The sequence below is a fragment of the Neoarius graeffei genome, chromosome 22 (assembly GCF_027579695.1).
Source record: "Neoarius graeffei isolate fNeoGra1 chromosome 22, fNeoGra1.pri, whole genome shotgun sequence".
In the NCBI taxonomy this organism is placed as follows: Eukaryota; Metazoa; Chordata; class Actinopteri; order Siluriformes; family Ariidae; genus Neoarius; species Neoarius graeffei.
The window spans coordinates 59325728-59343754 of record NC_083590.1 but is presented as its reverse complement, the minus strand read 5'-3'; the positions used below and the strand labels follow the sequence as shown (position 1 = coordinate 59343754).

At 44.1% G+C, this 18027-nt stretch overlaps 1 protein-coding gene across 10 annotated transcripts in view; it reads left to right on the top strand.

The window, feature by feature from the left end:
- LOC132870986 (zinc finger protein 883-like) overlaps positions 1 to 12755 on the top strand; it is a 46141-nt gene extending 33386 nt beyond the window's left edge. For 9 of the 10 annotated variants that reach the window (XM_060905066.1, XM_060905062.1, XM_060905067.1 and 6 more), the window contains one exon: positions 10584 to 12755. In XM_060905066.1, coding sequence (XP_060761049.1) covers positions 10584 to 12589 — 2006 coding nt within the window. In that variant the 3' untranslated portion in view covers positions 12590 to 12755. Of the gene's footprint in view, positions 1 to 13; positions 2173 to 10583 lie in introns of those variants that run through there. The other variant, XM_060905060.1, reaches the window with a different exon arrangement.
- Positions 12756 to 18027: the final 5272 nt, after the last annotated feature.

The window sequence follows — 18027 nt, the reverse complement described above, 5'->3', positions numbered from 1 at the left end:
AGAGGTTATAGAGGTTATTTTCTGCATCACTTTGACACATTTCTGAGTCGAACAGTGTTTCTGGGATGAAAGCTGTTGTACAATGCAGTCTACAATAACCATAGCACACTCCCAGAGAACTCATTTTGGCCTGTTCCACCAACCAGGTAGGTCTTCTCTATCATATGATGGTGACCAACCAGAGAGGGTGAATTCTGTCAGCTTCCTTTGAGACACGTGAAGTCAGCCTGCTACATCTCTTGCTATTGCAAAACTGACTCTATAGTAAACTGTCACAGACTGAGCTGTGATGCGCACGCAGGCAATAGCGTACAGGCAGCCATTAGCCGGCATTAACCAACATGCTGCCTTGATGCCACTTGTCTGTCTCCCTTTCCATTCATTTTTTGTATGTACTGTTTTTGTTTCTTGGTTCATTGTTCATTGTCATTAACCACAGTTTGCCATAACTTTTGCCTAATTGTTACAAAGAGTGCAGGGAAAGGCCTACCGGCATTTCTGAGTAGCATTTTTTTTCCCCCCATTTCCACTTGCGTTTTCAAACGCGCATTTCAGATCACCATTATCAACTCTCATCTGTTTTAGCGATCTTTTAGGGTAAATAATCACTACTTACACACTGGCTATTTCAAATTATGGATGTTTATTTTGTAAAACATTTCTGTAAACTGTAGAATTCATACTCACGAAAGTTGTCAGCACACTTCTACTTCCTTGTTGGAGCAAATTGAGGGAATGTTCCATGGACATTAAGTAGGGGGTTTCCCGCTGATTTGAGGAGCAAACCATTTTTAACAGGGGTGTTTTGCAGTGGGTGAGGTAAATGTATTTTTATTAGCCATAGAAGGGGTTTTGGCAAATGAAAATATTTTGGGGTGATTATGTATTTTGTTTGTGTTTCTTTGAATTGTTATTTTGTCTTTATTTTCTTGTTATTTAGGTAATTGATTTATTTTTGTGAAAGGGGCTTACCTGAGGGAGGGGCTATCTCTGCAAAAGGCCCAGTGCCTCAGTTGTATGGGGAGTTCTGTGGAGGAAGGTTGTGTCTGTGCTCAGAGTCTTGGGACATAGTCTGGTGCTCTTGCTGCTATTTTTCTCATTTTTGCTTTTTTTTTTTTTTGCATGTTTTGGGACTTGCATTGTAAATACTTGCACTTTTAAAAAAGAAGGAAAAAATAAAGGGAAAATTTTAGTTTGGAAAAAAAAAAGTCTCTCATCTGCTCCATCGCCGGTCATCCTGCGACATGTGGTGTCAGAAGTTTGGGTAAAGGAGTTAGACGGAGAGAAGAACCATAGTGGACACGATGACTACCAGGAGGAAGAAGGCTGGTGAGGGCGAGGAAGATGGAGCAATAGAGGGCGCCGCTGAGGCTGAAGTGCCCACTCCACAGCCTGCCACTGCAGATACCGCCATCGACCGCCTAGCCATGATGTTTCAGTCATTTATGGAGCTGCAACGTGCCAGAGATGAGCGACTGGAGAGAGATGCCTTTAAGCAGGCCCAGCAGGTCAAGGTTCTGTCCCATCAGGTGACACAGCTCCAGCTGGATGTGGAATCAGGCAGAACCACACCCCCACCACCATCCCAGGAGAATGTAATGCCTGAATCACCCTCAGTGACCATCGGAGGGCATCCACCAAAGATGGCCAAGCTGGAAGATACTGACAACATTGAGCACTACTTGACCACCTTCGAGAGGCTAGCCACAGTTTTCGGCTGGCAAAGGGAGACCTGGGCCGTGCACCTCATCCCATTGCTGACTGGGAAGGCCCGCAGTGCATTTGTGGCCATGAACCCTGAAGACACAATGAACTACGACAGCCTGAAGGAGGCAGTGCTGAAAAAATACGCAATCAACGTGGAAACTTATCGACAACAATACAGAGCAATGGAGACCAGTCCAACAGAGACACCGCAAGAGCTGTACGTCAGACTGAAAGACCTATTCTGCAAATGGGTGAAGTTTGACAAGTGCAGCAAAGAAGAGCTGATGGAGACCCTGGTGCTGGAACAGTATCTCCGTGTTCTTTATCCAGATGTGAGGACCTGGGTCAGGGAGCGCAACCCGAAGACCGCAGCAGAGGCCGCAACACTGGTGGAGAGCTACGTGGTTGCACACAGAGGTCCCCGAGGCTACTGCTATGTGGGAGTGCTTGATCAAATTGTGAGGGGTAAGTCTGTTGGGTTTGGGAAGGGAGTTTGTTCTGGTACTGCCAATAGTCATAGTAGAGCCCCACCACCATCCCCCTCAGACTGTTCTAGACCCCAAGCTATTTCTTGTTTTAATTGTGGCCAGGAAGGTCATAAGAGCCCTGCTTGTCCCCTGAGGAAGTCAAAATACAGCCATTTATGCTATGTTCCCCACCCCACCCCTCCTATAAACACCCTGGAGAGCAGAGATCCTGTTATCACCATTCAGCTAAATGGGAAACCAGTTAAAGCATTGGTAGACACAGATTGTTCACAAACACTAGTGCAGGCTGACCTAGTCCCCCTAGAGTTTAAAAACTGCAACGACAAGCTTACTATCTTTTGTGTGCATGGAGATAAAAGTGACCTTGACACAGCAGATGTGTATGTCGGAGTTAATGGACAGACATATCTATTGAGAGTAGGACTAGTGTCTAAGCTGCCATATCCAGTGCTACTAGGCCAGGATCTTCCAGTGTTGTTAGAGCTGGTGAACAAGACTGCTTGGTGTGGTGTGGTAACAAGAGCTCAGGCTAGGGAGCAGCAAGCAGACCTCACTGAATTGCCTTATTTTGATGAAGATGTCCCTGTTGAGCCCACACTGACGAGACAGCAGAGGTGTGATAGGCGCAGACAGACAGTTGAAGAGACAATGAAGCAAAATTCAGTGGAAGCAGAGTTTATTGACACCCCCCCCCCCCCCCCTGAACTGAGTGACATTGATTTTAATGGTAATTTGGCAGAGGAACAGTGTGTAGACCCCACACTGAGAGAGTTTTAAGAAAGCTGAGGAAGGTGTTGGTTATGCTCCTGCGTTAGGTAAGGAGGGCTACATTGTGCAAAACAACCTGCTTTATAGACACAGTGAGGATGGACTGCAACTTTTGATTCCCCAGAAATATCGTAGGCAGGTGCTGGAACTGGGTCACACAATACCCTGGGCTGGACACTTGGCCTACATGAAGACTTTACAAAGAATAAGCAAACGCTTTTACTGGCCAGGTTTGTTTAGTCATGTGAAGGAATTTTGTAAGTCTTGTCCTCAGTTGTCAGGAGGAAAGAACCTTGTCCGTGCCCCATTGATTCCCCTACCTGTAATTGACACACCTTTTGAGAGAATTGCAGTGGATGTAGTAGGACCCCTGGAAAAGAGCAAGACAGGAAATAGATTTATTTTGGTTATATGTGATTATGCCACAAGATACCCCGAAGCCTTTCCCCTGAGAGATGTAACAGCCAAGCGAGTTGCAACAGCTATGCTGCAGCTCTTCTCTAGAGTAGGGATCCCCAGAGAAGTGCTCATTGATCAGGGCCCCAACTTTATGAGCAAAACCCTTAGGCAGGTCTATGACCTTTTGGGCATTAGGCGTATCAGAACCACTCCTTACCACCCACAGACCGACGGACTTGTTGAGCGGTTCAACCAGACCCTCCTGAGCATGCTCCGGAAGTTTGTGGCTGATTCTGGCAAGGACTGGGACCAGTGGCTACCATACTTGCTCTTTGCCTACAGAGAAGTTCCCCAGGCGTCAACAGGATTTTCCCCCTTCGAGCTCCTGTTTGCACACCAGGTTCGAGGCCCTCTTGATGTGCTTAAGGAGACTTGGGAGGGTGAGACGTCTGGTGGCACCAACATCATCTCCTATGTGCTAAAGATGAGGGAGAAGCTTGCTGCTGCTTCGGCCTTGGCGCATGAGAACCTGCAGAGGGTGCAAGAGAGGCAAAAGGCATGGTATGACCGTTCTGCCAGAACACGCTGCTTCCAGGTTGGTGACAAGGTCCTGCTGTTGCTGCCCAGCTCCGACAACAAACTGCTGGCAAAATGGCAGGGGCCCTACACCATTACTAGGCAGACAGGACAAGTGATGTATGAAGTCCACATGCCAGACCATCGTAAGAAGCATCAAGTGTACCACGTCAACATGCTGAAGAAATGGAATGAGCGTCAGGAACAACAGCCAGAGGTATCTGCCCTGTTCATCCGTGCCATTGAGGAGGAAGAGGAGTACAGTGAGCAGTACCTGCCGTGCCATGAGGAGGGAAGTACACTGGACCTGAGCCACCTGTCCAAGGACTGTCAGGAGGAGCTGACCACCGTCCTGCCCGTGGGTCTCTTTGGGGAGCAGCCGGGACGGATGGAGATGGTGGAGCACCGCATCATCCTGAAGGAACAGCAGCCGGTGAGACAGCCCTGCTATCGGGTTCCAGAGAGTTTACTTCCTGTGTTGAAGGAGGAGCTGGACAAGATGTTGGAGCTGGGGGTGATCGAGCCATCCTCCAGTGAGTGGAGCAGCCCCATCATCCTTGTTCCTAAGAAGGATGGCAACCTGAGGTTCTGTCTGGACTTCAGGAAAGTCAATGCCCAGGCCAAGTTCGACCCTTACCCAATGCCGAGGGTTGATGACCTGGTCGAGCGCCTTGGCAAAGCAAAGTTCTTGACCACCCTTGATCTCTGTAAAGGCTATTGGCAAGTGCCGTTGGCTGAGGATAGCAAGGAGATGACAGCCTTCAGGACACCTTTTGGGCATTATCAGTTTACGGTCCTGCCCTTTGGATTACATGGAGCACCAGCTACGTTCCAGAGATTGATGGACAGGGTACTCAGGGGGACTGAGGGCTTTGCCGCCGCTTACCTGGATGACATTTGCATATACAGCTCCACATGGGAGGAGCATTTACAACATTTGCAGCATGTCCTCTCCCTGGGGAAGGAGGTGGGCCTGACCGTTCACCCTGGGAAGTGCACATTGGCCAGGAAGGAGATGGCATACCTTGGCTATATGTTGGGCCGGGGTGTCATTCGGCCTCAGGTTGGGAAGGTTGAGGCCATCAAGGCCGCTGAGTGCCCCACCACCAAGAAGCAGGTACGCTCTTTCCTGGGCTTGGTTGGGTGGTATAGACGCTTTATTCCTAACTTTTCAGAGAGAGCAGTTCCATTGACTGAGCTCACACGCAAAAGTCAGCCAAATAAGGTTGAATGGACTGAGGAGTGTGAGGCAGCGTTTCAGGGCTTGAAGGATTCCTTGTGTAGGGAACCTGTGCTCCTCAGCCCTGACTTCGACAGGATTTTCACCGTCCAAACTGATGCCTCTGAGCGGGGCCTTGGTGTGGTGTTGTTGCAGGATGCTGATGGACATTTGCAACCTGTAGCATACATCAGCCATAAACTGCTGCCAAGGGAGTGCAATTACTCCACAGCTGAGAAGGAATGCCTTGCGATTAAGTGGGCTTTGGGCTCATTTAAATATTACTTATTGGGGCGAAAGTTTGTTTTAGAGACTGATCATAGGGCATTGTCTTGGTTGGGCAGAATGAAAGACACTAACTCAAGAATCACTAGGTGGTTCCTTGCTGTGCAACCTTTTGATTTTGATGTTTTGTACAGGTCTGGGAAACTGAATACCACTACTGACTTTCTTTCTAGAGTGCCACAAGGGGCATTTTCAGAAGGGAGGGAAATGTCACAGACTGAGCTGTGACGCGCACGCAGGCAATAGCGTACAGGCACCCATTAGCCGGCATTAACCAACATGCTGCCTTGATGCCACTTGTCTGTCTCCCTTTCCATTCATTTTTTGTATGTACTGTGTTTGTTTCTTGGTTCATTGTTCATTGTCATTAACCACAGTTTGCCATAACTTTTGCCTAATTGTTACAAAGAGTGCAGGGAAAGGCCTACCGGCATTTCTGAGTAGCATTTTTTCCCCCCACTTCCACTTGCGTTCTCAAACGCACATTTCAGATCACCATTATCAACTCTCATCTGTTTTAGCGATCTTTTAGGGTAAATAATCACTACTTATACACTGGCTATTTCAAATTATGGATGTTTATTTTGTAAAACATTTCTGTAAACTGTAGAATTCATACTCACGAAAGTTGTCAGCACACTTCTACTTCCTTGTTGGAGCAAACTGAGGGAATGTTCCACGGACATTAAGTAGGGGGTTTCCCGCTGGTTTGAGGAGCAAACCATTTTTAACAGGGGTGTTTTGCAGTGGGTGAGGTAAATGTATTTTTATTAGCCATAGAAGGGGTTTTGGCAAATGAAAATATTTTGGGGTGATTATGTATTTTGTTTGTGTTTCTTTGAATTGTTATTTTGTCTTTATTTTCTTGTTATTTAGTTAATTGATTTATTTTTGTGAAAGGGGCTTACCTGAGGGAGGGGCTATCTCTGCAAAAGGCCCAGTGCCTCAGTTGTATGGGGAGTTCTGTAGAGGAAGGTTGTGTCTGTGCTCAGAGTCTTAGGACATAGTCTGGTGCTCTTGCTGCTATTTTTCTCATTTTTGCTTTTTTTTTTTGCATGTTTTGGGACTTGCATTATAAATACTTGCACTTTTAAAAAAGAAGGAAAAAATAAAGGGAAAAGATTTTAGTTTGGAAAAAAAAATGTCTCTCGTCTGCTCCATCGCCGGTCATCCTGCGACACAAAATATTGTTGTACTTTAATTCATCATGCCCAATTTAACCAAAAGTAGCGTAAAATGCATGCCCTGTGGATCCCGAGTGGCACAGCAGAAAATGTTGTCCCCATCATGCTCCTCGTCATCCAGATATTGCCACTTTCGAATCCTGATGATGCCACAGTCATCTGTGGTTGGGTGCTTAAGAGAGCAAAATTGTCTGGGCTCTCTGGGAGGGAGAGATGGCATACACACACTCTTCCCTGTCCTGTCAGTTACACTGGCCAGTCATGGGTGTGTGTGAGCACATTAATAGGAAGTGAGTGGATTGGGTTTTCCTCCAAATGTGCTTTGCTGCCCCCTGACATTGTATGAATAAAACATGTGGTCAACTGGTGTTACTTGTCTCGGAGGAAGTATGTAATTGCCCTCCCTGGTTGGTAGCTTTTATGTGATACTGGAGAGCAGTCTGATGGGTGGGAATTGGCCATGGCTAAATTGGGGAAAAATCGGGGGGAGGAAAAAAAAAAAACATGTGCTGTCACAGTAAACACACAAAATAGGATTCAGTGGTGCTTGAAATTTTGTGAATCCTTCAGAATTTTCTATATTTCTGCATAAATATGACCTAAAACATCAGATTTTCACACAAGTCCTAAAAATAAAGAGAACCCAGTTAAAAAAAGAGAGACAAAAATATTATACTTAGTCATTTATTTATTGAGGAAAATGATCCAATATTACATATCTGTGAGCGGCAAAAGTATGTGAACCTCTAGGATTAGCAGTTAATTTGAAGGTGAAATTAGAGTCAGGTGTTTTCAATCAATGGGATGACAATCAGGTGTGAGTGGGCACCCTGTTTATTATTTAAAGAACAGGGATCTATCAAAGTCTGATCTTGACAACACATTTGTGGAAGTGTATCATGGCACGAACAAAGGAGATTTCTGAGGACCTCAGAAAAAGCATTGATGCTTATCAGGCTGGAAAAGGTTACAAAACCATCTCTAAAGAGTTTGGGCTCCACCAATCCACAGTCAGACAAATTGTGTACAAATGGAGGAAATTCAAGACCATTGTTACCCTTCCCAGGAGTGGTCGACCAACAAAGATCACTCCAAGAGCAAGGTGTGTAATAGTCGGCAAGGTCACAAAGGAGCCCAGGATAACTTCTAAGCAACTGAAGGCCTCTCTCACATGGGCTAATGTTAATGTTCATGAGTCCACCATCAGGAGAACACTGAACAACAGTGGTATGCATGGCAGGGTTGCAAGGAGAAGGCCACTGCTCTCCAAAAAGAACATTGCTGCTCGTCTGCAGTTTGCTAAAGATCACGTGGACAAGCCAGAAGGCTATTGGAAAATGTTTTGTGGACTGATGAGACCAAAGTAGAACTTTTTGATGTAAATGAGAAGCGTTATGTTTGGAGAAAGGCAAACACTGCATTCCAGCAGAAGAACCTTATCCCATCTGTGAAACATGGTGGTGGTAGTATCATAGTTTGGGCCTGTTTTACTGCATCTGGGCCAGGATGGCTTGCCATCATTGATGGAACAATGAATTCTGAATTATACCAGCGAATTCTAAAGGAAAATGTCAGGACATCTGTCCATGAACTGAATCTCAAGAGAAGGTGGGTCATGCAGCAAGACAATGACCCTAAGCACACAAGTCGTTCTACCAAAGAATGGTTAAAGAAGAATAAAGTTAATGTATTGGAATGGCCAAGTCAAAGTCCTGACCTTAATCCAATGGAAATGTTGTGGAAGGACCTGAAGCGAGCAGTTCATGTGAGGAAACCCACCAACATCCCAGAGTTGAAGCTGTTCTGTACGGAGGAACGGGCTAAAATTCCTCCAAGCCGGTGTGCAGGACTGATCAACAGTTACCGGAAATGTTTAGTTGCAGTTATTGCTGCAGAAGGGGGTCACACCAGATACTGAAAGCAAAGGTTCACATACATTTTCTGCATCATCTTGTGACACATTTCTGAGCCTAACACTGTTTCTGGGATGAAAGCTGTTGTACAATGCAGTCTGCAAGAACCAGAACACACTTCCAGAGAATTCATTTTGGCCTGTTCCACCAACCAGATAGGTCTTCTCTATCATATGACAGTGACCAACAAGAGAGGGTGAAGTCTATTGGCTTCCTTTGAGACACGTGGAGTCAGCCCACTGCATCTCTTGCTATTGCGAAACTGACTCTATTGTAAACCCCAAAATATTTGTTTTATTCCTCATGCCCAATTTAAGCAGAAGTAGTGTAAAATGCATGGCCTATGGATCCCAAGTGTCACAGCAGAAAAGTGTTGTCCCCATCATCCTCCCCATCATCCAGATATTGCCACTTTTAAATTCTGATGATGCTACAGTCATCTGTGGTTGGGAGCTCAAGAGATCAAAATTGTCTGGGCTCTCTGGGAGGGAGAGATGGCATGCTCTCTCTTCCCTGTCCTGTCACTTACACCAGCTAGTCATGGGTGTGTGAGAGCACATTAATAAAAAGTGAGTGGATTGGACTTTCCTCTGAGTGTGCTTTGCCGCTCCCTGACATCGTATGAGTAAAAGATGTCATCAGCTGGTGTTACTTGTCTCGGAGGAAGCACGTGATTGCCCTCTCTGGTTGGTAGCTGTTTTGTGATAGTGGAGAGCAGTCTGATGGGTGGGAATTGGCCATGGCTAAATTAGGGAGAAAACTGGAGAGAAATCGGGGGTTGAAACATATGCCCCGTCACATTAAACACACAATGTCAGATAATGCTGTCAGACCTCCCCATATTACAGAAACATGGTGGGGGGGAAATGCAACCATCTGGTTGGAGAGAAGTTAGTTGAACACACACATGCTGTGTGCCTGAACCAAGTGAAGTTGTTAATTGGCTAAGACAGATGTCAGTCAAACCCATCAACCATTATACAAATCAATTAGAACACATTTGCTTTATTTCAGGAGCATATGTGTTGATGGTTATATTGTCAAGCAATAACATTTTTAGTATTTTTTTAATAGAATTCAATAATTACACAAGCGTCATGCCATGGAGAACTTATCTTTTTAATTATGTTTATTTTTAACTCAAACTCTTGCAGCTGAAGAACTTCAACATGTTAAGGAACAAATAGCATCCCTTGAATGAATAAACAAACACATGGAGGTTTGGTTCACTTTATTACTACAAACCACACCATGGCATTCTTCAAATACTGCAGTCAGGAAATTCCTACTGCTGCAGACCTACTTGAATGCCATCTGAACCATTGCAGTGCGTCCCTTTTTGATACGCCTACATTTTTCTTTTTTTTTTATTAAATGACCATTCTTATATGTCTTAATTTATGGATGTTGGCTTTATTTCTTTCATCAGTTACATTAATATGAATCAACTGGGTTTCACAAAATCCCATAAAATTTAATTTAATTAAATTTGTGTGTAATTGAAATTAATGTCTTTTTTAAACTTGGCAACCTAATCCATATTAAAAAAAAACACATGAAAAAAATACAGCCTTGCTTGTGTAAATGCTACTAGAAACTATTTGCAAATAAATCTATTCATATCCAGCTTGATAAATAAAGCCCCTTGTTGTATCTTTCAGACCCTTGAATGCGAGGGCTGAGTTTCCTTCTCAATCCTGGATGAGATGTGAATAAGGCTCGGCTTGCGGTTACCTAGACTTGACATTCAATCAAACAGAAACCAACAACTCCCCCTTGGTTGCTCAGACCCATGGGGCTATAGCCAGTGCTGTGCATAGCTGCTGTTCCAATACCTTATTGAATCTACCAGTATTCCTAGTTAGAGGCTGCTATATATTCGTCCTCAAACTTTTTTTTGTTGTTGTTCTCAGTAGATTCATGTAGAATCTTGAATGTTTGAGGTTCAGTAAAAATGCTCCCTTACATTGGGTTAGTGTTACATTTTATAATCTTGTTGCATTTCATTTCAATTTATGCTATTTTTGTTCATTCATTTCTCCAGAAGTAAAGAACGCTCTGCTGCAAGTCTTTTCCTGCTCCACGTGTCCTCGTTCCTATGCATCTCAAATTTGCAAACACATCCAGAGGTGCCACTCTGAAGAGTATGTGAGACTGCAAGAATCAGGAGAGATTAAATATGAGCTTCAGATCCCCTCCAAATGCTCCAGTAGTCAGCCAATATCAACTGATACTCTCAGTTCTGACACTTCTCATAATGACGTACAGAAGGAAATTCACCACTGCTCAGACTGTGGAAAGAGTTTTGGTCATCAGAATGCACTCAAGACACACCAGCACATTCACACAGGAGGAAAGCCACATAACTGCTCACAGTGTGGGAAGAGTTTTACTGAACAGAGTGCTCTCCAACGACACCAGTGCATTCACACAGGAGAGAAGCCGTATCACTGCTCACAGTGTGGAAAGAATTTTACTCATCATTGTCATCTCCAACAGCACCAGCGTATTCACACAGGAGAGAAGCCATATCACTGCTCACAGTGTGGGAAGAGTTTTACTCATCAGAGTACTCTCCAACGACACCAGCGCATTCACACAGGAGAGAAGCCGTATCACTGCTCACAGTGTGGGAAGAGTTTTACTCAGCAGAGTAATCTCCAACAGCACCAGCGTATTCACACAGGAGAGAAGCCGTATCACTGCTCACAGTGTGGGAAGAGTTTTACTGAACAGAGTGATGTCCAACGACACCAGCGCATTCACACAGGAGAGAAGCCGTATCACTGCTCACAGTGTGGGAAGAGTTTTACTCATCAGAGTCACCTCCAACAGCACCAGCGCATTCACACAGGAGAGAAGCCGTATCACTGCTCACAGTGTGGGAAGAGTTTTACTCATCAGAGTACTCTCCAACAGCACCAACGCATTCACACAGGAGAGAAGCCGCATCACTGCTCACAGTGTGGGAAGAGTTTTACTCGTCAAAGTAATCTTCAACAGCACCAGCGTATTCACACAGGAGAGAAGCCGTATCACTGCTCACATTGTGAGAAGAGTTTTACTCGTCAGAGTAATCTTCAACAGCACCAGCGTATTCACACAGGAGAGAAGCCATATCACTGCTCACAGTGTGGGAAGAGTTTTACTCATCAGAGTAATCTCCAACAGCACCAGCGCATTCACACAGGAGAGAAACCATATCACTGCTCACAGTGTGGGAAGAGTTTTAATAAACAGAGTGATCTCCAACAACACCAGCGCATTCACACAGGAGAGAAGCTGTATCACTGCTCACAGTGTGGGAAGAGTTTTACGATGCAGAGTCATCTCCAAATGCACCAGTACATTCACACAGGAGAGAAGCCGTATCACTGCTCACAGTGTAGTAAGCGTTTTACTCAGCAAAGTACTCTCCAACAACACCAGCATGTTCACACAGGAGAGAAGCCACATCACTGCTCACAGTGTGGGAAGAGTTTTACTCATCAGCGTAATCTCCAAAAACACCAGCGTGTTCACAAAAGAGAGAAGCCGCATCACTGCTCACAGTGTGGGAAGAGTTTCACTCATCAGAGTCATCTCCAACGACACCAGTGCATTCACAAAGGAAAAAAGCCATTTCACTGCTCGCAGTGTGGGAAGAGTTTTACTTATCGGAGTCATCTCCAACAACACCAGCGCATTCACACAGGAGAGAAGCCGTATCACTGCTCACAGTGTGGGAAGAGTTTTACTCATTGGGGTAATCTCCAAAAACACCAGCGCATTCACACAGGAGAGAAGCCGTATCACTGCTCACAGTGTGGAAAGAGTTTTACTCGTCAAAGTACTCTCCAACAACACCAGCGCATTCACACAGGAGAGAAGCCGTATCACTGCTCACAGTGTGTGAAGAGTTTTACTCGTCAAAGTACTCTCCAACAGCACCAGCGTATTCACACAGGAGAGAAGCCGTATCACTGCTCACAGTGTGGGAAGAGTTTTACAAAACAGAGTGATCTCCAACAACACCAGCGCATTCACACAGGAGAGAAGCTGCGTCACTGATCAGTGTGGAAAGATGTTCACTTATTCAGTTACATTTAATACCTACAAGTGTACTAACTCTGAGACATTGCATGATTTAAAGTTGTCAAATTAAATATTTTTATTATTACAGTTTTGGCTGAAAATGACCGGTCCTTTGAACTTTACTCATGTTATCTGATGTTTTAAAATGTGTAACCTTATAGTGATGTTTAAAACAAGACTATTAATGTTTTCTTTTGATCTTAAGTGTTCATTAATTACCACCATGCAAGTAACGATTAAACTGCAACACTTATCAGTTTAGTACTGCAGCATGAGACTAATTGCTAATGGAATTATTACTGATCAGGAGTTTAATGTACTATGTTTAACAGAAATGTGGATCAAAGCAAATGAGTATGGAACATTTAAATGAAGCTCATCCAGCTATATGCATCCGGCTCGTCTCACTGGTAGAGGAGAAGGCGTCAAAGTTATTTATAATGATAATCTAGGAGTCGTACAAAAACCTGAACAAAAACTCAATATGGTTAAAGTTCTTTATCCTAACATATGTAGCCAAAAAAATGTCTACCCAGTTGATTCAACTAATTATTATTTACAGATTTATAGTTTATATTCTGAAGTTCTTTCTGAATTTGCAAATTTCATCTCAAACCTGGTTGTTTCTTAACTGTGAGACCTTATTATTCATTTTGATCACCTGGAAGACTCTGAGAACATCATTTGTGTCCATTCTAGATTAGGGATGTTAACCGATGACTGTTTGACCGGTGGTTGACCGAATCAACGTCAACTGGTTAATTTTTTTTTTTGGTTGTCGGTTAAAAAAAAAAATCAATCGTTTTGAAGCTGCCGATTTTGGAGCGGAGAACCTGGAATTCTGTGTTGTAAATGCTTGGGGCATGCCATGTGGTGTAAGGACGACAGCTGACAAATCAGAAACACCCATTCAGTCATGTCCCGCCCTCCCGCCCCAGTTGAAGACAGCTGACAAATCAGAAACACCCATTCAGTCATGTTAAGTAAGTAAAATTTATTTATATGGCGCATTTTCACAGACAGTCACAAAGCGCTTTACAATGTATCAAAGCCAAAACAATAGGAAAGGAAAAAATAAAAATAATATAAACAGTAAACAAGCAAAACAAACCTAATAAAAAAGGTATAAATTAAAACAAATTCAAAAACAAAATGGGCCCAGTTGTACAATAAGAAAAACAAATTAAAGCCGCAAGCGGCCTCGACAGGCCCTCGCGCCAGCGGCCAAGGGGGGCGGGGGCATGCGTCCCCGCGAAATACCTTCCACAGCTTCTGCGGCAAGAGACATTACTCCCACAATGGCGACAAAGCACAGAATTTGACACATGGCAACAATAGGGTCTCGCACTGTACGGTGCTCGGGGCCTAATAATAATAATAATAATAATCCTTCAAAAACAATAGGGTCTCGCACTGTACGGTGCTCGGGCCCTAATAATAATAATAATAACTAGAAACTATATGCCAAGCAGGCACCTTAATGCGAGAGGCAAAAATCACAACACGTTAGGGGGCGCTATAGAGGCCCTGAGGCCCGCCTGGATCTGGGCTTCTGGTTCTCAGTAGCGGTGGCAGTCTAAGAAAAAGGAGCCAAATTTCGTGCGTTGTCGACCATGGCAAGCGCCCCAATAAGGGTCTTGTAAAGAGTTTGCTTGCCAAGTTTGACAAATCAGAAGCTGCAATATCATTTTTGCCATAACCAGCACCCCCAGGGGCGAAAGTGCACAAAATTTGGCGTATATGTCAGGTGAGCTATGAAGAGTTTGCGTATGAAGTTTGATGACAATTGAGTAAATAGAAGATGAGATATAGATTTTTGAAGAATAAATTTTATGGTTTTTCCCATGTCAGTAGGTGGCGCTATGCTGTACATGAGCGATTATGAGTTGGAAAAATAAGTGTCTACAACAGCAATGTACAATCACAAGGTAGTGGTGTGAAGGAAAAGCATTATGGAATTATTAACCAAAAACCCGTTTTGGAGCAATTGTGTCGGCCAAAAACAGCGCCCCCCATGGACGAAAATTCCCAAAATGTGGTATACATGACATGGGAGGTAGTAAGAGGGTGGCCGTGAAGTTTGACCAAATTTGAGGAAAGATTGGATTTTTTGCCCAAAAATAGCGCCCCCAGTGGCGAAACATCACAGAAATTGGGTAACATGTCAGAAGCCCAATGAGTGATTTGCGTGTGAAGTATGAGCAGTTTTGAGCAATTAGAAGATTTGTTATGAATTTTTAAGCATGTAAAATTCTGCATTGAAAATTGATTGACGTATAACTTCTGAACGGTTTACCCTACGTGAAACGTATTTAGCAACTTTTGTCAGCCATGTCTGTAGATGATGTGTATCAATTTTGGTGACGTTCCCATGAAAGGGTCTAGGAGGAGTTGCGCCGTCTTCGTGGCCATGCATTTCGCACAAAAGTGAAATTACCTCACTTCCTGTTGGGCGTGGCTAATGCATTGGCATTACATTTTTGTCCGGCTTAGTGAGATACATATGCGTACCAAAGGGCATGCCACTACTACAAACTACATGGCAACCAGGCACCTTAATGCGAGAGGCAAAAATCACAACACGTTAGGGGGCGCTATAGAGGCCCTGAGGCCCGCCTGGATCTGGGCTTCTGGTTCTCAGTAGCGGTGGCAGTCTAAGAAAAAGGGGCAAAATTTCGAGCGTTGTCGACCATGGCAAGCGCCCCAATAAGGGTCTTGTAAAGAGTCTGCTTGCCAAGTTTGACAAATCAGAAGCTGCAATATCATTTTTGCCATAACCAGCACCCCCAGGGGCGAAAGTGCACAAAATCTGGCGTATATGTCAGGTGAGCTATGAAGAGTTTGCGTATGAAGTTTGATGACAATTGAGTAAATAGAAGATGAGACATAGATTTTTGAAGAATAAATTTTTTGGTTTTTCCCATGTCAGTAGGTGGCGCTATGCTGTACATGAGCGATTATGAGATGGAAAAATAAGTGTCTACAACAGCAACGTACTATCACAAGGTAGTGGTGTGAAGGAAAAGCATTATGGAATTATTTACCAAAAACCCGTTTTGGAGAAATTGCGTCGGCCAAAAACAGCGCCCCCCATGGACGAAAATTCCCAAAATGTGGTATACATGACATGGGAGGTAGTAAGAGGGTGGCCGTGAAGTTTGACCAAATTTGAGGAAAGATTGGATTTTTTGCCCAAAAATAGCGCCCCCAGTGGCGAAATATCACAGAAATTGGGTAACATGTCAGAAGCCCAATGAGTGATTTGCGTGTGAAGTATGAGCAGTTTTGAGCAATTAGAAGATTTGTTATGAATTTTTTAGCATGTAAAATTTTGAAGTGAAAATTGATTGACGTATAACTTCTGAACGGTTTATCCTACGTGAAACGTATTTAGTAACTTTTCTCAGCCATGTCTGTAGATGATGTGTATCAATTTTGGTGACATTCCTATGAACGGTCTAGGAGGAGTTGCGCCGTCTTCGTGGCCATGCATTTCGCACAAAAGTGAAATTACCTCACTTCCTGTTGGGCGTGGCTAATGCATTGGCATTACATTTTTGTCCGGCTTAGTGAGATACATATGCGTACCAAATGGCATGCCACTACTACAAACTATATGGCAACCAGGCACCTTAATGCGGGAGGCCAAAATCACAACGACTTAGGGGGCGCTATAGAGGCCCTGAGCCCCGGCCAAGTTTGGGCTTTTGGTTCTGAGTAGCGGTGGCAATTCTCGGAAGTGGTGCCAAATTTCGTGCGTTTTCTCGCCCATGGCAAGCGCCCCGAAAATGGCCCAACAGCGGAGAAAAATAAAGAAGACGGAAGAATAATAATAGTGAACTCTTACAAGAACAATAGGGCCTTCGCCCATTCGGGCTCGGGCCCTAATAACAGATAAAAACAACCTAACCAAAAGCCTGTCTAAAAAAGTGTGTTTTTAATTGGCTCTTAAAAGCATCCAAAGAAGGAGCAAACCTGAGTTCAGCAGGTAAGTCATTCCACAACCTGGGGCCAACCACTACAAAAGCACGATCACCCCAAGTCCTAAGGCGGGTACGTGGGACGGACAGTAAGTTTTGATTATTGGATCTTAGAGAGCGAGCAGAGGATAGGGGGTGCAATAACTCAACAAGATAGGCAAGATGTCCCGCCCTCCCGCCCCAGTTGAAGACAGCTGACAAATCAGAAACACCCATTCAGTCATGTCCTGCCCTCCCGCCCCAATTGAAAACAGCTGCCACTCAGCGAGAGAAAAGTGTAGACACAGGCTTTTTAGCTTACAAATTACTATTCTGTTTTTTTTTTTTTAATTATTATTAGAAGGCACATCGAGTTTAGTCCTGCCTTGGCCAGTGCATTCTGAAAGTATGTTTCGATCTGTAGCCAACAATGCATGTTATTGCAGATCATATCTCTCCACACAAACTAAAGGCGCAGATGCCGACTTTTTCAAGGCTGAATTGTGCAGATCCGATTTTTTTTTTTAGGGGGGGCGTTGGAGTGTCTGAATAATTTCATCAGAGTAAATTCTGTATTAAAATGACTAAATAAGCAAATGCCATTGAAATTATTCAGACACTCCAACGCCACCCCCCCTTAAAAAAAATCGGATCTGCACGATTCAGCCGTGAAAAAGGCGGCATCCGCCAAAAGGCGCACCGTTTGCATCCGTTAAACTCATAGGTTAACCGGCTAATGAGGCTCGGTGGTTGGTCAAGATTTTTTTTAGTTTTCGCCATCCCGATTCTAGATTCAGTCAGAGTTAATCAGAATGTCATAGGACTTAACCCTATTTTTGTTAAGGTTTTTGTATGATTTCTCGTGGTCACACACTCGATCTAATGCTTGCATTTGTATTAAATGTAGAAAATGGTCACACTTCAACAGTCTGAAGCTTTCTCAGACCATTACTTCATCTCTTTTGAAATGTCTTAACAATAATCTATTCACTTTGCATGCCATCGCATCAAAAGTACATTCACATTAACTACTGCATAAAGTTTTATCAGTAATCTCCCAAAGTTATCAACTTTGATTGGATCACCGTCAGGCCCCACAGAACTTGATCCGACAACTGAATGCTTAGAGTCAACATTCTGCTTTACTTTAGATAATGTCTAAAAGTCTGAAGTCCTTCCCGCGACATGCAGCGCCAGTCTCTGTTTCCATAGCCCTCGGCCTCTCGCCTATACAGCTAGGGTTACAGTGGGGGGCTAGTCCTCTAGTAACCGTAAGAGTTTGACTCCCCACTCACATTTGTATTGCAGCGTACCTTGCCAGATGGCAGTAGGTACCATTTTTATGATGGTTTTTGGTACGACCCAACCATTAGTAGAACTTGCATTCTCCTGATCGAGAGGCAGACACACTAACCACTAGGCCAACTTGTGGACTTTCAACTAGCATGGTATTAC